The sequence below is a fragment of the Poecile atricapillus genome, chromosome 1 (assembly GCF_030490865.1).
Source record: "Poecile atricapillus isolate bPoeAtr1 chromosome 1, bPoeAtr1.hap1, whole genome shotgun sequence".
Classification (NCBI taxonomy): Eukaryota; Metazoa; Chordata; class Aves; order Passeriformes; family Paridae; genus Poecile; species Poecile atricapillus.
Window position 1 is genome coordinate 155,457,088 of NC_081249.1, and position 24,384 is coordinate 155,481,471.

Genomic DNA, 24,384 nt, shown 5'->3' on the forward strand with positions numbered 1-24,384 from the left:
CTGTGATTTCTGAGCCTTTTTTGTAGTCACTCCTGCCTTTAAAGCATATCTACCTATTACTCACTTTGTACTTTTAAACTATATAATTTAGAAGCTGAAGTTTTAAGTATATCTTCCAGCAGCTAACATGGATATCTGGGATACTAAAATACTTCTATACACTGAGGAGAACTTTGATATGAATACTAGATGTATTTACAAATGTTGGTTTTTTAATGTTGTGTTTATTTCATTTCAGTTCAAACAATATCATGTTCAGATAAACCTCTCAGATAAGCAGTAGAATAAACTTCCTAATTCATGAGTAATATTTAGTTCTTATCTCCACATTTCAAAATATTTACAATAGGTGTAGCCTCTTTTTCAATAGTATTTTTCACTAAATTCTGCATGCTTTCATCACCATAAACCTACTGGGATTTGAGATATATCTGAACAAATAAGTCATTTCCAGATCCATTGGACTTTTAAATAGATTGGTTTTTAAAAATCTTTTTTATCTTAAAAATTTGAGTCTTATATTACATATTAAATTCCTAAATTTTTCTACTACATAGAAGGCAAAATTTAAATTAACACCAGTGTATTAAGATACAAAACATTTAATGTCAGTGATGAGGATGCATGAGAAATGAATGTGCAGACCTTACAACATAACTGTTTTTTATTCAGTTATAGGTGCCCAGCGCAGGAGAAGTCCCAGTGCCCTTGCCATTGAAGTATTTGAATCACATTTGGGAAGTCATATTTTACAGGTAAAAGAAAAATGGCTTTTCCAAGAAAAATCAAAATACCTACCTAGTCATATTTCTGTGAATAATTTAGATAGTATTGTTTATCATCACTTAAATTGATGAGATTATTTTTTTATGTTCATATTTCTTCTATCTTGAAAGTCCATGATTGGGAGACTGTTAAAAAGAGGGAAGGCAAGTGTTGTTTTAGCTGAATCACAGTATTTTGTTGTTCAGAGTTCTGCAGTAGGTGTTTGCTTACAGAATGCCCTTCTGTGTTTGTGTGAATGTGAGTACAAGACAGTATTTTGTGTTGGTGATTTGTCTTGTGTCATGTATCAATTTAGGGTTGGGGTTCTTTTCCCCCCCTTTGGTTTATGAGCACTGCTTTTCTCCATGATATCCCAGTTGTCACAATTATATATATCATAAATTTGGAGCAGTCTGTAGAGATTAAAAAATAATGGAAGCATGCATCTTAGGTGTCCTTGGGCTGTAACTTGGGCTGAAAACTGGTCTGGTATTTGCCAAACAAGATCGTCACAGGACACAAGTCTTCATATTCCTGGAAGACTCAACTGAAAAACAATGACCTGATGGAAATGTTCTTGTGCATAGTTTATTTTGCCAGGGTTACTACAGCCTTTCTTAGGTTGAAGTGATCAAATGTGGAGTACAAGCAGTTAAAAGAAAATGTGATGTGCTTTGGAGTAAGGCAAACCCAGCACTATGGAAATAAAACCCACACAAAGTCTTTTCTAAGTGTGGTGCTGAATAACTGCTCGTATTTAGCCATGTACACAGCTTCTCAATGCAAATATATTGTCTGCTGTATTATCTTTTGAGAGGTAGGAGAGAGGTAAATTAGGATATTATCATGAGAAATATTCCACTTAATTTGAAATGATTGAGAGCTATCTCTCTGTACTAACTCAGCTGTGGTATTCAAAAGCACTATAGATAATGTCAGAATTTTCACATCTTTATAAAATAACTAAATGCAGAATAGCAACAAAGATAATTTTAGGAAAACATTAAATTAACTAGTAGAATTAATTTCTTTCTGGAACAAGAAACATGAATGAAATGATTTGCTTAGTTGTGCACTCTTGGCAGAGGTCTAGGTCAAGTTTTTGATTCTGTAAGCAAATACTTTTGTTGTAGTTATTGCATGTATAGAGATCTGCACCAGTATCTACAGTATCATGTTTGCATATTAGGCAGGAACACTGCTATGCTGTCTCATACGTGTAGAAAAAAAAGGAAGAACTAGCAGCTTTGTGATATTTCAGTTAATGTAATTTGTCAGTATGTTGAGTGTGTAAACATATCATATATCCTAAAGGTATGTTTTTTACAATATTATTTATAACTCATCTATAAATAAAACCTCATTGAGACTGATTTATTTACACTCTTTAAGTATTAAGTATGACTCTTATGGATGAAAATGAAAAAAACTAGGATGGCTGCTTTGAAAACTACTTGATATTTGAGTTTTTCATTTACTGTGTATTAAAACAATTAGTGACTTTCCTACTTGTTTAAACTAGATTCCACGTATGGGTCGATAGGGTTTTGTTTTGGTTTTGTGGGGGTTATTTGTTGGTTTATTTTGTTATGTTTTTGGGACTTTTTTGTTTCATTAGGTTTTTTTTGTTGTTTTTGGAGGGTTTTTTTTTGTTTTATTTTGCTTGATTTTGTTGTTTTTTTTTTTTTAAAAATTATCTGTGATAAATTAAGATGTTTTCAGGATATAACTTTATCATACTACTACTAAAAAAAACCCCTGTATTGCACTTGTACTCAAAACTGAGGATTTAAAATCAAAATTACCATCAGCCTTGTACTGAATATCGGTTGAGGTGTGGCCCTTTCAAAGAAGACAATGCTTTTATCAAAGTACTCCCATGAATCTCTCAGTTGATAATAGGAAGTTCCACTCTGATATTTGCCAGATAGACAGTTCACGATGGATAAAGGACAATATGAATTAACAGTGGTGACAGGTTTATCATGACATGTTAAGATTTTGTCTTATCTTAGCAGAGCAATCAACCTTTGGGAGGGAAACCTGGGTAATGCGTTCAAATGCACCACTTCTAAACAGATCACTTCAGAGTACTGCCTTGTGGTCTAATAGGTAGAAATACAATCAGCAGAAGACAAAATTATTTTTAAAACAACAATTGGACAGACTGTGTGATGGAATACCATGCGAACATGTTCTCACCTAGTCTGCTACCCACAGAAATTATTATCAAATAAATATCCTGATAAGTATTGTTTGCAAGTCAAGTAAACAACCTTAATTATACCTTGGGAATTTTGATTTCAGAGGCTGCTATCTGAAGAATTTGAATTAGTAGTTTGTGTAATCCCTTTTGCTATTAATATTTTGAAGACTGGGTTAAGTGTAAGCTCAGAAATTAAGGAGCCTCTCTAATCTTTTTAATATTTTGATACTTCAAGATTTATTGATAGACAAATATACATAATACAGTAGATTTTTAAAAAGTGGATATAGTTTATTTAAAATGACATTACAAAAACAGAAATGGAGGTACATCTAGTGATATTTTTACATTTTGAGTCTACAAGCAGGTAGTGTCAGTCATGTCTAGCTATACATTATATACATTAGTCATGGCCATACATATTAAATCCATGTATTTACATATAATTCTTAGTCATCATTGAATGAAGAATGCCTTCATCCATGATTGGGAGGTTTTTTTTATTATTAAGGAGTCAAATGTTTAAATACTGCTTAACTGATGATCAATACAGGTACTAAAGGTTTTTCTCCCATATGCAGTTAAGTGCAGAAAATAGAAAAGTAAAACTCTACCCCTGAGAAAAATAAAAGTTAAAAAGTTCATTTTGATCTGAGATAGCCTTTGTGCCCAGGGATCATACAGTTAATTCTGTTCTGTTAATGGCAGACTTCATCAGCTCCAAAAAAATCAAGGCACTATTAGCTTTAGATAAATTCAGAGATGAAAAATGGAATAAAAACCCCAATAAAAACAAATTTAATACTTTTAAAGGGCTTAATTTATGTAAGCCTGGATGCATCTTTGCATTTGTCTTTTGTACTAATCTAGATATACGTAGAGGCTTATACTTTGCTTGCATATGAAATCTGAGACTCATGCACATCCTCACTGTGAGGGTTGTGAAGCCCTGGAAGAGGTTGTCCGGAGAAGCTGTGGTTGCCCCACCCTTGGCAGTCCAAGGCCACAATGGATGGGGCTCTGAGCAACCTGGTCTAGTGGAAGGATCCCTGCCCATGGCAGCAAGGTTGGAGCTGGGTGATCTTTAAGGACCCTTTTAACCTGAATCAGTCTCAAATTGTATGATTCTATGACAAAAAATCTCCAAGCCACAGCTGATTGTTGTATATCATGCTGAAGAGATTCCCAGTAGTAGGTTTGAAGCCAAAGGCACTATCCACTCTGTGCACGTGGAAAAAAAGACCACGAAAGATGATTGCTCCAACACTATTACATCTGAATCTTTATGTCAGTGGAATGTCTTTTAAATGTTTTCCAAGTAAAATCACCTGAATTATGAATAGTAGAATAGGATGCAATGAAGGAGAAAAATAGATAATGGCAATACGTTAATTAATTTTTTACAAGATTTTTGATTTGCCAAATTATGGGCTTTGTTTTGCTTGTCTTGCATTCTTTTTCTTCTGAAAAGTGGTGTTATAAGGAGAACAGATATCTTCTGATTCGTATTTCTGTACATATATCTGTCTATCAAGTAAATCCAGTAAAAAAAATTACTTCTGGTACCTACTATTAAAAATTTGGCTTAAATTGGTTGTAAAAATTAGCAAGATTTTAATCAATTTTTCAGGACCTCTGGATTTTTTTCTGTAACTTCATTGCTATTGAGAAGGTGTGAAAAAGGGTCAGTAACCCCATAGTCTTCTTATAATCAGGAATGATCAGGAAATGTAGAACTAAATATAGAGAAAAGGGAAAGTTAGTGAATATATTTGCATATGCAAATTAGCTTAATTGATACTGCTTGCCTCTACAGGGATTTTTCATTACAAACTGGAGTGCTACATTGTTCAGCTCATATTGAGTAATTTAGTAACTAATGAGACCAGTTTGCACTAATTTGCATATGATAAATGAGCTTAATTGCAGTAAATAACTTGGAGGCATAATTACTTAATTTTCCTGTGTTGCATGGCTTTTAAGTTCACGTATGAACAACTCAAGATAATTTTGCATATTTAAATTAGTTGCTTTTAAAATTCTTGAACAAAAAAGAGCACACCTTACAATTTGAACTGTAAAACAATTAAAAGTATAATGTACATTATTTTCAAATAAAATTTAATATTTTGAAACTATATATTTCTTCCTTTGAAAACACCAGTGCCTTTTTAAAGACTAAGTGTTTGGAATCAATCACAATGGAATAGTTTTAAAGTCAGGCTAGGATGGGAAGATGGTATAAGTAGTAATAATAGGAGAGTGTCTCTGAACTGTAGTGAGCAGTATGCATTTTGAATTTCTGCATACAAGAGTGATAACTTTCATAATTGCATTCTTTGCTTCAGCAGTGCCTATTCAACTGTTAAGAAACTCTAACACTTTGATGTAGCATTATGTACGCATTACATACACACTAACTTAGATACTAGTTTTCTTAGATCATCTATGCTGTCCCACCTCCTCTTGAGTGAAGAAGTCCTTATATTGGATGGATACTGAAATGTCAGTGCAACAAAAAGTGTATCCTTTTCTTCTTTTTGTGGGCATTTTCAATTGTGAGCGCTGGCATGAACAACTGTTACAATGTAGATTGTACAATGAGTTTCAAAACACACAAACAAAAACAAAGAAACAAACAAACCAAACATAATACAAAATCAAACTAATTGGAAGACTACAGTTTATTTCTGCCATGTCCCAAAAGTTATTGCACATTAGATAATTTTGATAGATTTGATAGAATTGAACTACTGAACCAGACAGAAAAAAGCCAACTACCAATCTCATTTATTCCCATAGCAATATCTGTTGTGCACCCGTGATTTATGTGTGGATGAAAATTACTGAGTTCTGTGTTCCATAAAGGTCCCCACCTACCTTCCTAGAAGCTTTTCATAAGCCTTGTTGGATATTATCTTGGAAATTTTCTGAGACTTGCATTTCCCTTTTACTTTGTGTTGTACCTTTCTCTCCCATTAAGTACTTCGTGGTGAACAAAGGTCTTTGTAGTTGCAGTAACAGATTCAATGAGAGAAGAATCAGGTTCCCATTAAGATCCAAGGAAAAAGATCCTCGGTGAAAACAGTCTGACCCTATAGGTTGTATTCTTCATTGAGCCAGAAGTCACAAGCTACAAACCACTTAGATTGAATGAAGTGGTTAACAATGCACAGAAGATGCCTGTAGTGGATGCCCAGTTGTGTCCAAGGTGACCTAACAAAATCATCTGAAATACGCACAAGGCCTGTAAGCCCTTGTTTTACTTCCTAGAAACCTCTGTATCACCACAGCCTTGATCATGGAATGTCATCCTAGAATGGGAGCAGAACTTGAACTACTTGGAAGCTGCAAATGGCTCCAATGCTGCAATTTGGCTTTACCCCATGCATGAAAGGCGGTCTTGGTTCACGCACTTTTCACTCCACTGAAAGCCTCTGATGGTGGATGGAACTTCATGGAAGATTTAATTGTCTCTTTACCTTCAACCTATAGATAAGCCATGGGCTTTCAAACCCATTGATCAGCTTTTCTTTATTTAAAGTCAACAAATTAGCAAACCACCCATATCCTATGGATGTAAGAAGCCTAATGAGTTGCTAGTATTGTGAACAATTGAATAATGCCTCTTATCCTAATAGTTTGATAGTCTTTTTCTAATTACTTTTATTCATGTATCCAACTTCAATAATAAGACTAAGATGAAACTGTAAAATATAACCTGTTTGTCAATTTAGTATACTACTGTGCTTCAGAAAGGGGCCCTTATAAATTGTGAGGTAAATGTGCAGATGAATGCAATTTCTGTGGTTTCTAGTGAATCATTCCAGGTGATGCCAGTACCATATAGAGTAGCTGAGTCATTGGTTTGTTTTCTGGAGCATGTCAGACAAGCTTAAATTTCTCAGGAAATAGGAAAATGAATGTTTCTTCACTCCAAGTGAGCACTCTAACAATCTTCTGTTTGCAGGTAGACAGAACCCCATCCACCTGCACTCCTAAACTGAAGTAAAGCTGTGTGTACAACTGTGCTCAAGAGGTTGGTCCCATCCAACTCTTCAAGCTGTGCAATGGCTGCAAATAACAGATTGAACCACATTTGTGATACTCTCAGAAGTACTCAGGGTCACAATGAATGATCAACTGAATGCAAACAAAGATTGCTAATACCTCAGTAGTTACAAAATAAAAAGCTTTTTCCCATTTTCAGCCAGAAAAATTGGAAGTTGTTATCAGGAAATGTTTTCACATACTCCTCAAGTTAATTCAGTTTTATCATCCAGTTTGTGATTCAATGTTATCAAATAGAGAAGGTGTAGAATGAAATACAAGATTTGAAGGGAACTTTCATCCCATTTCTCTGTTGTCCAAATGGGTCTTGTCCTTCATTTCTGTCACTATTTTTATAGAATTATAGACATGCTTTTAGAACAATGGTATTCCATCAAGCTTTCTAGACAAAAAGTGGAAAGAATTCACTCTGCAATTTCACTACAGTATTTAATCATGTTTGGAAGATGTTGCTATTAATCCATAATAACTAGGTTAGGATATAATTAGACAATGACACCATTCACTATTAAAAAAATAATTTTGCTGGAGAGTATGTGAGTAAAGTTCTCCATACATTATAAATATGTGTTAAGCATGCAACCAGTTTAGATTGGGCAAAATTTGTGAAAATGTTTTGTTAAAACAACTCACAGAACTGTAAACAGAGCAAGTTATTTACATTTTTGCAGTAGTGAACAATTGTGGGTGGTACAAGTGTTGCACACAACTAACAGTGTAATGGAGAAACAGAACTTTCTCCTGAAGGCAAAAAAGTACCAATACTTTGCCTTGTAAGCCTATTGTTGGTTAGGTATTAAAATCAGCCAAGCAGTATGAATAATCATAAGTGAATGAGATACAAAATTCTATTTTTTTTCTTCCCCCACAAATGTTTTGTAAAACTTTGTAGTGTTTTAATTAGATAGAGGCAATAGGGAAAAAAGAAAACAAAACTTTTACTGGCTAGGCTATAGCTGAGTGTAAGTCTCATTTCTTCCAGTATTTGAATTATTATAGGGAGTCCCATCTGACAAGAAAATTTAAAAAGTGGGAAAAGAGACAGGAAAGTGTTGGAGTGCTATAAAATATTAGGGGGAAGATTTATCTTCTCATTTACTATTTTCAGTCATTCTGAGTATTACATAATGAGGTTCTCTCTGTATAACACTAGTCAACACAGAAATGGTGACACAAGACTAAAGGTGAGGAAGCAGCAGATGGTAGTACTGATGGAGGATTTTTCCAGGCTGTAAAAGGTGTCAGGAGAAAAGACTTCTACTGGCTTGGAAATTTGTGAAGGGCAATTGCTAATGATGATGTCAGTGGTATACTTTCTGAGAATGAAGAAGACTGTTCAGCTTCTTGTCTGCATTGGGTTAAAGGGGTAGACTACTAACTGACATCTGTTAGCATGTGTCAAAGGCAGACGAAAAGAGGAAAATGTGAAAAGGCTGACAAAACTTAGGTTATGTTGGGTTAGAATAGATAGAATAGATCTGTGCTGTCTGAAAGCAAAAAATTTGGGGATGAAGTAGAGGTTAAGTTATGCATCAGTAGCCAAAAATAAAGTGGAAATTAAATAGATTAATTAAGAGGAAATAGTTGTTACAGATCAAACCACACAGCAAAGCAATGCTAAACTTTCTATTGGCAAAGAGCTGTGCATAAATGCAATGAGACAGAAAAAGTACACAGCAAGTCACAGAAATAGAGGTTTGGAGATCATATAAAAGTTCTATGGGGATATGATTTCTGTAGGGCATATATTGACTCTACTTTGTGTACTTAAATTTTGAATCTGAACCTCCTAATTGTTAAGTACAACCCATATTTATGAGTTTTCTTCCTGACATTAAGTGGCATCCAGAGAGTTTGGGTAGAAAACCAAAGGCAACACTAAATGCTCTCAACAAAATGCAGTCCAGAAACTGAACAAAGGGGAGAAAAAAAGGCATTTATTTAATCTGCATCTCTAGCCAAAATCAAAAGCATTTAGTATGCAATCATGTTTTCTCTAGAATAGTTGATGACTGTACAGTTCAACTTAGTAATTCCAAAACAGAGGTTTAACAGCAGTAAATGGGATGCTGTAGTGGCTTAGTATAAACTGAACAATGATGGATCTATGATATAAGAGATTGTATATATCCTGATGAAAATATAACTTTCTAGAAATGATAAAATTTTAAGCGGACAGGACCAAAGAATATTAAATTAGGAAAAAAAAACTTAAAAAAATAAAAATCAGCAAGAGAGCAGAGTATCAGCATACTAAATGTTGTGTTGAGGAAAGATAGGCACAGAATTTACTTGGAAGCAGTAATTTGAGGTGACATGAAATGTGTGTTTCATTAACTGTTCAAACACCACACCCAAACACAGTTTAAAGGTGGGAAAGCAGTGTAAATGCTGAAATGTTGTGAAAAGGGTCATAATGACTCCTGTAAGAAAAGATCAGTATCTTGCTTTGCAGTGTGTCTTTTCCAAGACATCTCCAGTAGCAGCTTGCCCTTTATGATTTGAGGATAATGCTTTTTCATCTTTCTGCTTCTTTCCGTAGATTTCTGTAAAATCTACCTAGGAATCTGTTCATGCTTGATCAACAATCACTCCTCAAGTACTTTGTAGATTGACAGTCTTCTCAGAAGGTCATACTCTTGTCTTAAAAGGGCAAACTCTTATACTTGATATTAATTTATTTAGAAATTTAGAAATCTAGTTCTGTATTTTGTACTAGTTTAAGTGATTCAGGGTAATGATAAATATTTGAAGCTGAAAGTAGGCAGAAAAAGCTCTTAAAAATTTTAATGTTGTGGGCCTCTATTCACTGTTGGATGCTCTTTTGCACTTTAAACATGTGTAAATGCCACTGCATGCTATGATATGGCTCTGGTGTTACACCAGTTTGAATTATAACAGAGGTTAACTTGATACATTGCACGATTCTAAAAAGGGCTAGGAACAAAGGCTAGATCAGAATCTGAAAAGGTTAAAGGAGTTGCACAGACAGCACTGTTACAAAGGACATCTCAGGTCCATTAGCTGGAACACGTAGCAAGAGAATTTCCTGGGTTCAGGAGACTCAAAAGGTGCTAATTTGCATACTCCAATTTGTCCCAGTCATAGCAAATGCATCAGATTGACTCCATAAGGGCAGGGATTTCAATCTGGAGTTATGGCAAAGGTACAGCATCCGAGCACTTGCTGCCCAAGGGGTTATATGCTAAAAGGAGATTGGGGAGGTGTGGGAAACAGCAAATTGTTTTGCAATTGGAGCTTCTAGCAGTACACTTAAACCTGCATTTTGTATGATAACTACATATATAGAAGCGTGCAGTTTCATTTAATAAAAAAAATATTTGATCGGAGTAGGACATGTACACATACAGTGGTGTGTCATTTAATTCCTGAAAAACTATTTGAAGAAAATGACATGTCTCAGCCATTTGTTGACCGTTTTGTTGTCACCTGCTGAGTGTTGTCATTTCCATAGCCAGTGGGCTGTATTGAATCAAACAGAGGGAATAGGTCATTAAAAGAAATGGAGGAGTTTCTGCAGCCTGCAGAAGCTGAAGGAGGATTTTTTTTCTTCAGGTACATCACAGAACTCTAATGGAGTCTGCATTCTGCTATGATTTTGGGTTTTGCCCTATATTTCTCTGAAGTGAGGTGGCTTGAAAAGTATAGACAGTATAAACTAATGTGTGGGTTCACCAGGAAGAATTATACCTTCCATGATGTTTGTAAAGATATAGGTGAGGGCAGTAAGTGTCCTTGTTTCAGAAAACTTTTTTTCATTTTTTTTTCAATCATAGCATTCATCAAGAAAGGAAAAGAGTGTTGGTTTTATATAAATAAATAAAAATGGGGAAAAGTATATTTCATGGGCATGCTGGGCAAGTTAACTGATATTTTTCTTCACTTTTTTGAAAACATTTATGACAGTTTCAAAGATTTGAATTATTTCTCATTTCAGTTCTTATAAAAATATATAGCACTAGAAACAAGCTTTAAACATCATCCATACTCCTCTGCAATGGATGTGAAGGGCAGCACTCTGTTCCCTCTTTTTACCTGGGAGTTGGGAAAGGGTAGGGTTTTAGTCTGCATACAAAAAACCCTTTAATGGACCATGAAGATCTGAGATTCATGTGAATTCTATTGTTTAAGGCTGCTTTTAACTCTGAGTTATTTCCTTGTATCAGGTATCTGCTAGTCACTTTTTGTTTGTTTGCTTGTTTGGTTTTTTCCAGCTGTGAGCCATAAATAAATAAAAACATTACATATTGACATGGAACCTATGTGTTCAAACTTCCCCAGTGCTATAAAAACTGAAGATTTTGTTCTTTTTCTCCTGGATTTACTTGGAAAGAGAGGGCACTTTTACAGACTTTTAAGTACATAATGTTTAAGGGAATACAAATATTGTTGAAATAAATGAGCCAGGCTTGTAGAGCGTACTTTCTGTTCTGAAGTATATTATGTCAAAAGTTGATTGAATGGTTGTTTCTATTAGTTGGTGGTAAAATGTCTATCTGTACAGAAATTAAAAAAGGGACTATGGGAAAAAAGATAACATTTCCACAAGTGAAGTAGTTATATGTAATTGCATGGTATCACATTTAGGCACACACAGTCACAGACACACAGACACACACACACACAAATGTAATAAGGTCACAAAAGCTGCAAATTTGAGCTGGACTCTGTTAATTATGCACAGTACTTAGATAATGAATTTTCTCCTTTTAGATTTCTTACATTTTAAGGAGGTTCCTATTTAGATATGTATCATTTTAGGTTACTGTACAACTATACCTCTTTGATAGAGTCTCATGGAATTCAGGTTTGATTTAATGCAGTGTAAATTGTATCCTATATATTTATTATAGCTAGTGATTTAAAGTGTGTATCATTGGCTTGCTTTGCACTTTGTTATTCTGTCCTTCCCTTCAGTTGCATCTTCTGCTCAGCATAAAGGTTTTCATCGTTATGATTTCATTCTTTTGGGGTTTTTAGCACTGAGGTGGTAGATTAGCAGCCTTTAATGCATACTTTAAGGAGAGGGAAATGTGATGTGTATGTCTGTGTCTAGAGTTCAGAAGTCCTCCTCCCAATACAAGAGAGTCCTACAGTAGAGAACAGTTGTTAAAGAGGACACTTCAGGTGTAGGAGCTGTCTCCCAGCCCATTGAGAGACACTTGGCTTTTTGCTATTCCAAAAATAACATCAGGTGGAAAGATTTGAAGGGACACACTGTCAGTATGGGACTGGTCAGCTTTCTTCAGGCTAATGACAAATGCTTCTTAGTCCACAGCATGAAAAAGAGTATTAGTTTTGTTGAAAATTAATGAAACAAAGCTAGAGCTTTAGTGGAGCCCCAATATGTAACAGACATGTAGTAGAGAATATCAGATTTCCTCTGTACAGTCTCAAAGAAGATTATTTACAGGTGAGATTTAAATTGAAAGTCTGGACTCAGTGTCTCAGTATTCAAAGCAACCAAAATTTTACATAAAAATTTATTTCTATTATGGTTTAGAATTTCAAGGCCTATTTATGGACAGTATATGATCAACAGGCAATTCTGGAAATAAGAGTAAGCCCTCTGCTAATTCTGAGAACAAAATGTTTGGGACTTGAAAAAGTATCATTGAAAGACTGTCCTGCTAAACTTGCTGTCTCTTTTTTGTTCTCTCTGTCAAACAATTTTTGCATTTATGTGTCTGAAACAATAATGATCAAAGCAGTGGTTTTCATCCTTTACAAATCACGTACTCAGGCAGAATCAAATGCTTAATGTGATCCTCCCTTGGAAGAAAAAGTATTACATATTCTAAACATAAATAATATTTATCAGAATGTATAAAAGAAGGTATGAAACAGTTCAAATTTTCAGGGATATAATGTTGTATTAGTCTGTCAAAGCAAGAACAAAATACTTGGTTTTGTTTATTATAAACCCAAGCCTAGCATCCTCAAAATGAAAACGAGCTTTTGCATTTAATTTCTCATAGTTATTAATTGCTATGTTTTGCAGCTGACACGAAAAAAAAGAGAGAAATTAGAGTATTTTAGTTAAACACCTAGTTGTAGGCTCCTAAAGCTGTGCCTGTGAAAGGTTGAACCCATATGTCAGCTGCCTTGCAGGAGCTAACACACCTTTCCATAGAAAGGCCTGCATTGTCACTGGCATTGCACTGAGGCCTTTGTAGGGATTCTTATTTGTGTCTACTTAAGATTCCACACATTTGCCTCTTAGGCTGCATTTTAGGCCACATAAGGCTGGGCACATGCTGTAGGAGAGGAAGGGGGTTGTGCATGTCTAGTCCTTGCACATTTAGGCTACTGGCTTTGTACTGCCCCCGTATTTCCAGTGTTTGCCAAGGCCAATTAGCAGCATTTGGCTTTCATTCTACAAAAGTTCCCCCAGCTCCCAGATAGATTATTCCTGATGAGGGTATAAATTATCTGCGTGTAGGAGGCTTGGCATGAAGTGCTTGTAGCTGCTGCTGCTGGATAGGGGAGTGCATATACTGTTAAGCCTTGTTCTAGAATGAGATTCAGTGATCTCCCTCATGGATAGGCTCTGGTTTTGGTAGACTCCAAATTTAAACAGAAAAGAACCTTTCCTATTTCTTGCCTAAGGAAATGGTTGATATTTATTAATTTGTGGATATTATCAATGTTTGTTCACAAGTACTTAGGTCAATACTTTTCATTCTCAAGTGATAAAAAGTCTCTTTTTCAGAGCAACTAAGGAAGAGCAGTAGCAAGAGCAGAACACAGAATTTTACTTAAAGGGCATTTTATTTCTTTTAGTTTCAAGATTGTGACTGGCAGGGTGACACATGCAAATATCTAATTAGGTGTCAATAGTATTTTGTAACATTTTTATATCAGTTTTGTTTGTTGTTTTATTTTTTTTACTATTAAAGAGCATTTTAATGATGTGTGTTTTCCTCTTCATAAAAATTTCTTTCTGGTCATTCAAACCTTACACTTCCAATTCCAGGAAATATATCTAGCAATAAAAAATTGTTTAGGATTAAAAAGTAATGGGTGGAATCAGCATAACTTCCTAGCCACTAGACAGAAAATGAACATTTACACATTCTACAGATTTGCTGCACCTGCCAGATTTCATCATCTATGCTGAAATCACCAGGAACAGTAGAAATACTGGAATTAGATGTAGTGGCCTATGAAAGCATTAAGGGATGCATACTATGCTCAGATATAGTACTCCTTAATAGAGAGGAACCACTGAGTAATCCACAAAACATGGCTACAGGGCAGCAGCAGGCTGACCCACAGCAGACAGACAATCAGGTTTATCAGCAAAGCCAGAATTAGAGGCAGAGAAGGAAAGCTGACATCCAGATGCCAGTGATACAGGCATCCTACCCAGGCTTGGGCATATGGGTCCTGCATCTGTCAGTGTTGCACCAGCAGTTGGCTCCCAACCTGGAGCAGATTCTCTTTTCCCGATGAGTTAGAGATCCCAGCCAGCACAGTCACTGAATGGATAAGCCAAGTCTTCTGAAGCAATGCTGTCATGTTTGAAAGGCCAATTTAGGTCAAAAGAAGTCCTGTGAGACTGCATGAGGGCTCTTGCCATTCATGGCAAGATTGTGATGCAAAAGGCTTTCTGCTTATGCAGGCATGTGAAAAGCAGCAGCACAGTGAAGAAATTAGAGTATTTTTTTTAAATGCCAAAAGAAAAAGGATGCATCTGAAAGGGCTGGAACATACAAGTGTTTTCTTATGTGGAGAAGCAACTTTGTTAATACTTACCTGCTCATTCTCCTGGAAGAATTGGTATGGGTTCTTGAGTCAGCCTTCATCTCCAGAAACCCTGAAATAACTTCTCTTTAACAAAGAAGTTCTCTTCCCATACTGTTATAGTTTCATAAACTCTATGAAGGCTATTTGTGAACTATTTGTGCCAAAAGAAGCAATCTCAGAGAGAGAAAATCCTGTAACAGAGATAAGGGCTTCTGCCTCCCCTCTCCCTCAGTATTTTCTCCTTCAGCAATTCAATACTACTACTACTATTATTATTAATAATAATAATAATAATAATATCAATAATAACTATGAAAAGATTTATTTATCCCATGCTGCTTTTCACTTGTTTAAGCTAGTGGGAGGGCTGTCTTTCAAAGAGTTTGAAATAGAAGCATGAACACTTCACACCAAGAAGCATCAAGGACACTCTAGGACTAAGAAACTTAGCATTGGACTCCTTTACATGATAAAGCTGTCAAAGAACTTGGAAACTACACTTAAACCATTCTCTTTAATTGTTTATAATCTTCTTCAGGAGAGTATGTATACATGATTTGAACATGAATTTCTTGCCTGACTTGGATCCTCATAGTAAATTCATTGTAAGCATTATGTGGTCAAAATGTGAGTGATGAATTTACCCTTGAATAGTCTAGATAAATATTTCTTCACATAGAGAGAGGAGTAGGCTGTGAATATGGACACATGCTGTTTTTATCAGTTCTCCTGCACAGCTTTGCTGGTATATTTTTATTTTGAAAACTTCTGGTCAGGTTTTTCTAATATAAAATTCATATGGCATATAGGGATTCTTGGGAGCTGATCTTCTAAGTCTAGAGAGCTGTAGAAGTCTCCTGTGTTCTAAAAAAGGAATGGTACTGAAAGGATTGCTGATAGTGAAGCATGTACCTCATAGTTCCTTAAATAAAAAGTGGTTGTCCTTTAAAATAAGTAGCCAATAATTCTTAATTCTTTAAGCTAGTATATAAAGATGTTAGTTATTTGAAATTAATATGGCCTAATGCTTCTGCCTTGAACATTTCATTGCATTTTAGAAAATATGTACTTTTCTTCTAAAATGCTGTTAATACAATCAACAAGAATACTTCTCTTAAAGATGTGACTATATGAAGTTTGTTCTCCATTATAGCCAGTGGAAGAAAAGTTTAGGGTTTGTTTTAAAAGGAAAATGCTTCAAAAGAAAAAAATTAGAAATATAAGAGGAATAGAAGACTCAATGACCTTTTTTTATTGTTAACCCACTAGTTATGTCTTTATTAACTTCTCTTGTGCTAAAAAAACCAATTAATTAAAAAAAAAATAGTTTACTTTTTTTTGTACAATAGACTTTCTTTGTATTTCAATTTGTCATTACTGTAAGTCATATTCTGAATATTAGTTATTTGCTTGTCCTGTTGTCATTTGTGACATACAGTTTTAGAGATGTTGAAGGTGTCTGCCATCATCATCTTTCTTAAAAAACATTTTATGCATGATATAAGAAATAAACACTTTATACTAGGGAGAAAAAGGTAAATAAACCTATGGACTTGATTCCCTAAAAAAATCTCTTGTTGGAAAGGATTCAGATGTTTAAGAAATGGTCTCTGTTATTTTGTTGGTTGTGCTGAAGATTAAGCCCAGATGCATTCTTCTTTGAAACTTAAAAAATACGTAATGACTGCAATGACATTTTAACAGATTTTACTTAAGCTTTTCATACGTATATAAATGAAATTTTACTCTGAAAAAAGGGACACTTTTTCAGTTGCATAAGAGAGTAAAAAGGTAGAAATTCAGAGCATATTTTGAGGCAGACCTTTACAGGATACAACACTGATTGAATGTATGAGAATGCATTTTGATGTAAGGCTTACAGAAATGCTGCATTTATTTTTTGTGAGAAAGCAAAAGTTCTCAAATAGAAAAAAATTGAACCCCTCAACATAACCTTTGAGTCTTACAAGCTTTATTATTTTAGAAAAGTATAAGCTGCCAAAGGTCGTGAAACCTTTTCCCTCTGAAATTTATGACACTATGTCTAAGTGGAAGTTTACTTCTCTGACTTTTGAAGCTTTGTTAAGAAGCAGGAAATGTCATCCACTGTGTGGTCCTCAAAAATGCAAGCAATCCAGCCCTATAGCTCCTCTCACTCCTTTTAGAACTGTTTAATCCACTGACTTCCATGAATACTCCTGATTTATATCACTATTAATGAGCCAGAGCTGCAAACTTTGCACTCCTGAAAGCACATCTTGTCCATCTGGGCAATCACTTATGATAAACTTGTTTGGAATTGTGTGCTGCTCTTCAATTTATCTCTACACCTAAGTATGATTGAGTTAAAAGGTGCTTAAATGATTCTCTTAATAGGTGCATGTAAACAGAAACAAAAGATTATGATAATAAGTAAAGAAATAGTATCCAGGACTGAATTCCATGAGCTGCTGAGGGAAAATAACTGAATATATCATGGTATTGCAAAAGCTGTTGTAGAAAAACATAACAGCTTTAATTATAGGTAGAAAGATTTCCTCCTTCAAATTATCTCTTTTATTAGTAGTTTCCCATCACTATAACAAAATAATTCATTAAGATTCATTTATTTCACGATAAGTTTCTTACTTCATTTTGTGCAAGCATATATAATTCTGATTTCTGCTTTTAACAGGAGAGTTATTTTCTGTTTAACTCTTTTTTTCCTTTACAGTCCTTGATGATGTATTTTGACTTCTGTTCATGTGATGATCTTATAAAAAACACCTGCCTGTTGTCATCACAAAGTTTGGGGTGGAGATTTTTTTTTTTTTTTTGTAATTAATGAAGAGGCAATATCAGCATCCAATGAAATGGTCACAAAACCTTTTTGATGCCATTCTTATACTGTTTTTTTCCAGATAGCTTTACAAATCTATAAAATAGCTTCAGCGAAAAAAAAAAAAAAATCCTTGATGGTAGAATTATTTTTGGGTGGTTGGGGCTTTTTCAATTTAGTCATTTTTCCTAGCTTCTGTGATTTGAAACCTGGAATATTGCAACTTGGGGTGCTAGAATAATGGTGCCATTGAAAGAGATGCTTTAAGTATTTATGTTTGGTTACAGTCTTTCTGAAAGAACTTTAGTCACTTATTTCTTGGGTAACTGACATATAAAAGCCTGAAATAAATTCTTAAGTCAGTAATCACATGCTTTAATGCCTTTTTCTGGAATCTAGCCTTATCTTTTAAAAGCTAACTATGAAAAGACTGAAATCCAAAGTGTCCTGTAATCTCGGATTTCCCCAGGAAATAATTAATCTACTGAAAATGTCATGACTGCTAGTATCAACGGGAGAAAGAATATAATGAATTCATTGAGAACAATTGTGTCTATATTGCCAAGACTATCAGGTCAGGATCTTTTATAAGAGCTTTGCATTAATACTTGTTTACTTCCAGTGGAGATTCAGGGTTAAGTTCTGGGACCAAATACTACTGTCCTTCTTCAGAACTGTCTCGTAATCAAAACTGGCTTGTGTCCTTTCTAAACATAGTTTCTAGAAGTAACGATTCTCTATAAATATTGCCAGCTTCCTCTCTGAGAAAGTCACCTAGCTGAGACTCCCTGTTTCTGTTGACACTATGAAACTTCTATAGTTCCATTGGTTTGTTGCCATGGCATTCTTCATGTCACTGCCTGCAACTAAGCTATGATGCATTGATGGATTATTTTAATTCAGACTGTCCATGGTGTAAATGATTGCTTTAGTAAAAGAAGGAATATTATTAAACACAACTTAATACTTTAGAGAGCCATTCTTCAAAGAACATTTTAAATATTTTTTTTATATTTTAAGATTTTTTAAAAGCAGTACATTTTCCTAGGGGAAATGAGATGTCTTTCTAACAAGCCTGAGATATTTATCCATGGGACTTAAAATAATGTAAAAATATATTATGATAACGTGAATGTAAACTTTAAAGCTGCTTTTATAAAGCTGGCAGTAGGAAAAGTAGTCCTTATGGGAAAGAAAGGGTAAATCTCAATAAAGCATAATGTTAAATTTGAAAAATAAATAAAAGATTGGCAAAAGCTTCCCAGTGAAATGCATAGACCAAAATTCCTCGTTTTTGGAAGAATCATTGCTTATTTCATAACAAGTGGTTATGAAGCTGAGGAGTGTACCATTTTAGCAGTAATTGCCAAAGATGTCTAGTATAGGAACACTGGTAGTTGGAATAATTTCAGTGCAGTTGTTGGTTGTATGTGTTTCTCTAGAAACTCCGAGCGTGCCATGACCCAGAATCATGAATGGGCATCTGAACTAATTGTGTATCTCCATGTCCAATATCCAGCTACAGCAAAGTTCTCCAGATCTGAACTGAGATATAATTAACTTTTTATTTCATACTAAAGAAAGGAAATTGTAACATTGCAATGTAGTTTTTACTTAGGTTGGCAGTGCCTTCCCTTCAGTCAGATATAGACTGACTTCTACTGAGTAAAATGCATTATGTCAGACATCCATTGATGGTGAATTTAGGGTATCACAGTCATCTTTGTGAGCTGATGAGAGTAAGTACTGACCAGGAATTCCAGAGGCTCAAAACCTGGACTCATGGAACTTGAGTTCTAGGAGATGTAAGCCCTTGCTACATCTTAATGTGTCTATTGTCTGGTTATCTGGTGAGAAAGCAAGCCATACTGCATTAGCCACTGAGAAGAAATTCAGAGTGGGTTTTTAGAAACAGGTCCACAATACTATGTAAAAATGTGTGTCTTGCTTTATATGCAAATCATGTGATCAGGAAGGGACACTTCAGTTAGAAAAATGCAATCTGTGAGGTCTGTTTTGTCTTCATGACCAAGTTGGTGAGAATCATACATACTCCTTGAGGATAATTAAAGCTGGACAGTAGGTGTGCAGGAGAGAGGTGCTGAAGGGGGAAAGTAAAGACTTTTTCACTAATTTTTTAGGCCAAGAGGTGGGTTACCTAGGTCTAATTAGACATCACTTTTTTTTTTTTTTTTTTTTTTTTTCCCTGTGAACCAAGACCAGATGTAATGATAGTTTTTATCTCTCTGGATCATGAGCTTTTCTCATTTTTCCTTTTAAAAGCTTCCTTTTTGAAATCCCATTGAAATCAGTCCAGTTTCCTTCTTTGACATCTGTGAAAGGTTATTAAGAGGTAATAAAGATTTGAAAAATGTGAATGAACTAATAAGAGACCATCAATGAACTAGTTTGGGCTTATTCAGATACAACGGATGTGAAGGACAGTCCCAGAAACACAGCTGGCAGTCAAAGATTTTGCAAACATAGACTGGCTTATTTTGTTTGGCAGCAGAAACTACTGGGATTCTGAAGTACGAAGCTACTTTTTTTCTTCATACTGTTTGCCAAAACAATTCCGGGGACATCACATGAGTAAGAGGGGTGAGACTTGTAGTTAGTGATATGTTTTCAAGTGAAAGAAGCTAGAGTTGCATGCTGACAGCAATCAGGTCTACATGTGTTAATGAAGGGAAAGGTTTTTGCTATTCCCTCTCTGTCTCAATAACCATCCTCCAGTGCTTTACAAAAAGCTTTCACTGTTATTTTGTGTTGCAGGCTATTGTCTTGACAGTGCATCTGGTGTCAACCCTAATTCCTTTGCCCAGAGGAAATCTTACTCCAGTATTTCCTAGTGGGAGAAAAGGCATCTTAATCTTTGCCCCACTGAACAGAGACAGGCTGCACACTTCATGTATCATCTTTCTGTGACTTTTTTTTCTTTTTTTTTTTTTTCCCTTGAGGAGGTCTCATGTTAGTTTCTTAGACCAAGGGAAAGGGATTCTTTCCAGTTTCACCTTGCTGGCTTTTTCTGATTGATGAAACCAATACCTTAATCGAAACTTGGTCCAAATAGCTACCTATTATTGCAGTTAATGAGATAGTGTAAGTGAAGCAACAGACTTACAGCAATTTATGTCACCTGTGATTCTGGCCTTTAAACTGTGAATTTGTTAGCCTGTTGGGAACATCCAGATGAGAAGGGTGAGTTCATTCCATGAGACTGTGTTCTACACACCATGTTTTTCATAGCAGTATTAAATACACTTTTCAGTTTCAGTTTGTAGATGTTTATTTACTCATAGACTCAAATGGAGTTATTTTGGGGATTGCAGGTGAGTTATTGTGGATCACGAGCAAAGAAGGGACCCTTTCCAGTGCTGCAACATTGTTGGAGCCCTGAGGCTGTTGACTCAGCTCATGATATATTGTGCTGTTAGTGTTTCAGCTCTCTCACAGGGGATTGCTGGTCCTACTTTGAGGTCAGGAGTTAACTACTTGTATTTTAGCAGTGTACCGCTATCAATACGGCTCCTATGGAAACCTTACTTGACGTCATTTTCGGATCTTTGCTACTGTAGCTAAGCTTTAGTAAAAGTCAATAAGAACATTAGATTGTTGTCTGTATTATTACTTGCCACTTCCTGCCAGCAATCTACCAATTCATTAGCAGAGAGTTTTGGAAATCTCACTTGATTATTTATGCAGTCAATAGCAAGGCTTGTCTGCATTCATAATTGTTTGATTTTATGGCCTCTTCTTTAAACAAACATTGTCTATGGTAATGCGATGCCCTGATGGATGGGAAAGGTTTTGTCTGTGAATATCATTTAGATAATTAAAAATGACAGATGAAATCGCCTGCTGTCTTGACCTGTACTTTGTTCCCTCAGTGATGCTGAGGAGATGCTGATTGCTGTCAATCAAAACCCATTGGAGGTTTGTAAATTCTGGCTGCTGTGAACTCTGACCTCAAGTGTTGATCTGAAATAGATAATAACCTTGAAATTCTATTAGAATTTAAAAACTGTTCCACCAAAGGGGCATACTATATGTTTTTTTCTTAAGAACATGATTACTGAATGTCATTGTTTACTCCACACAATTTAAGAAAAAAAAGTGTTATATTTAACCAAAATTAATGGTATAAATCAGAACTAAAATCTTACAAAATAAAATCAACTCTTCCTCCTTCTGTTTCAAGGCTGCAAACCATCTTGAGAAAAAATTCCATTTCATACTGCATAATGGTGTCCAAGTAATGCTTGGATTCTGTTTATTGATTCTAAAGCTTATGATGTTGTTCTGACTTGAGGATCTGTTCTGTCTGTCCATCTATCTCATTTTCTCATTTCCTCTATGATTACTCTTTGAGATACTTTTATTATTATTACTATTATTATTATTATTATTATTATTATTATTATTATTATTATTATTATTATTATTATTATTATTTATTTAACAATAGCTCTCTCCTTAAGAACCAGTGGGAAAAACAGCAGCTAGAATATTTAAGATGCAGCAAGCCCATACAGGAATGCACAAAGTTCTGAACGAACAACCGTCTTGAAACCTGGGTCAGGAGATCAGGTGCATAAAGGGCAGTCATCATGAGATTTTTTTTTTTTCATTACCTAGAAACTCCTGGGATAATAACAAGTCATACTATTTGTTTTGAGATTTGGGGTGGGGTGGGGCTGTTTGTTTTTCATGAAACAAGGAGATAAAAGCATTTTGAAATTACATTTTGATATTATCAGTATTTTATGATTTTAAATTTACTGGGCATTTCCCAAACTTTGGGAAATTAAAGATTCATGGTTTTACGTGCTTGCCCTAATAAGAAAAATCAAACAAATGTAAGTGCTTTTAGTCTTTAGTAATTTTTAGTTTATGAGAAAAAAAAATATAATTAGGATGCTGCAGCTAGTTCTTAAGTATATTTTCTTAATGAGGGGGGTGTACTTACTCGATTTTTTACAGTATAGGAAGCAACTAAACATGATCTCTGAAAAAGTAGTTGATAAAATTGCTTTCTTTTTTTTTGGAATTTAATGTGGAAATCCAGTAGGACTGGTTTCATAAGTAGGATTTTCCATAAGCGTGCAGAAAAAGTAATTTAAACATTTTCTCATAGGTGGGGAAAAGAATCACATCTAAATATTATATTTAGAATGAATTGTAAGGAACTCGCATCTGCAAACCAATTTATGAACAATTCAGATTTTGTTTTGAGTGATCATATAATTTCTTCCCTGAAACGAAGCCAATGAATATATGACCCTTTTAATTTTCTGACTTCCATTTGATAAAGAAAGACAGGTGAAAGTCAGTGTCTGTGTAACTGGGACCAAATACTTTCAGCTCAGCTGGCATAGGTCTGTTTTGCAGGTTTTTTGCAGGTTGTTGATGAGGCTTTCTAGGAGATGATGACCCTTCTGTGGTAGTCCTAGGCCTTTTTTTAAAGGCTGTGAGACATACCAAACAGGCAAAAGGGTTTGCTGTATGGGCAACTGTGAACAATAGAAGCCTTGAGAGCTTCTGCAACTTTCATTATCTGAAGCTTGGATGGTGTTGCTTTAAGTACTTTAAATTTCTATTGTTTAAATATGTTTATAATTTTCCTTGTTAGAAGTCTTAGTAGTATTACAGGATTAGTTGAAAATAAATTAGGTAAAACATGAGGGAGGTGAGAGTGAGCGAATGGAAAATAGTTTATTTCAAAAACTCTCAAGCACTGCTGTACCCTGAATTTAGATACGTTGGAACTTAGGTTTGGATTTATTAGCATACTCATAGAAGAGATATCTCTTTGCAAGTAAGTTCATTTTACAGTTGGATCCTGGCTGTGATTTACAATATCTTCTTGTCTATAAACACGCCTGTGGTTTAAATAAGTGCTGATTTTGTAAGATTTGTAGTAAATGTGTAGTGGAGTAAATCTGTAAAATATTACAAGTAATTTGCCACAGAATGTATCCCATCCATTTTTTGCAAATGGGATTTTATTGCTAAAGTGTCGTTCCTAGACAGGGCAAGAAAATGTTGGCTGTTGATTTTGAGGAGATTAAGGTGGTCTAAAATTACTGAATCTGATTTAAAGTGCGCAGACTGAGCATCTATGAGCATAAAGCAAGATTTCTTTTAATTCAAAAGGGCTCCTGAGGTTATTTTGCTACAATATGAAAATGAATTGTGACAATACAGGCCTGATTACAAGCATCCCATGCTGTCCCACTGTGACAATTAGCTCCCAATTGTTAAACCATTTGTTTATTTGAACATTAAGAGCTGGTGTTGTCTTGACTTGCAACTGGAAATGGATTGCTACCAAGGTTGGTTAGAAACACAAAGGACTCTCAATAAAGTGTTTATTGGACAAGAATAACCACACATTTCAAACTAATTTAATTGAGTCACCTCTAGTATACTCCAAGAGAGTTATTAAAGAGACATCTGTAACAGGTGGTTCACTTAGTCTAATAGAAATTTGTTTTGAATGTTCATAAAACTTTAAGCTCTTCTCCAGGGACCATAAAGCAGTAGGCAACACAGTAAAATGGTCCAGGAATTAAAAAGGTGTTTGTTAACTCTCTATGACTTTTAGTACATGCACAGGGTAAATTGCACTCTGTCCCACTGAGAAACACACAGAGGTATTTATTCTGTGCATAGGTATCCATATCCATATCTTTTTGGTTCAGAAGCTGGAGCTAGGATTTGTTGGGGGTATTTTTTTTAATATAAAGTATTC

At 35.0% G+C, this 24,384-nt stretch overlaps 1 protein-coding gene across 2 annotated transcripts in view; it reads left to right on the plus strand.

Annotated features, from left to right (window-relative positions):
- Nucleotides 1-24,384, plus strand: part of NPAS3 (neuronal PAS domain protein 3) — a 587,887-nt gene that overhangs the window by 292,902 nt on the left and 270,601 nt on the right. For both annotated transcript variants that reach the window (XM_058829497.1, XM_058829498.1), the window contains one exon: nucleotides 673-755. In XM_058829497.1, coding sequence (XP_058685480.1) covers nucleotides 673-755 — 83 coding nt within the window. The remainder of the gene's footprint in view (nucleotides 1-672; nucleotides 756-24,384) is intronic.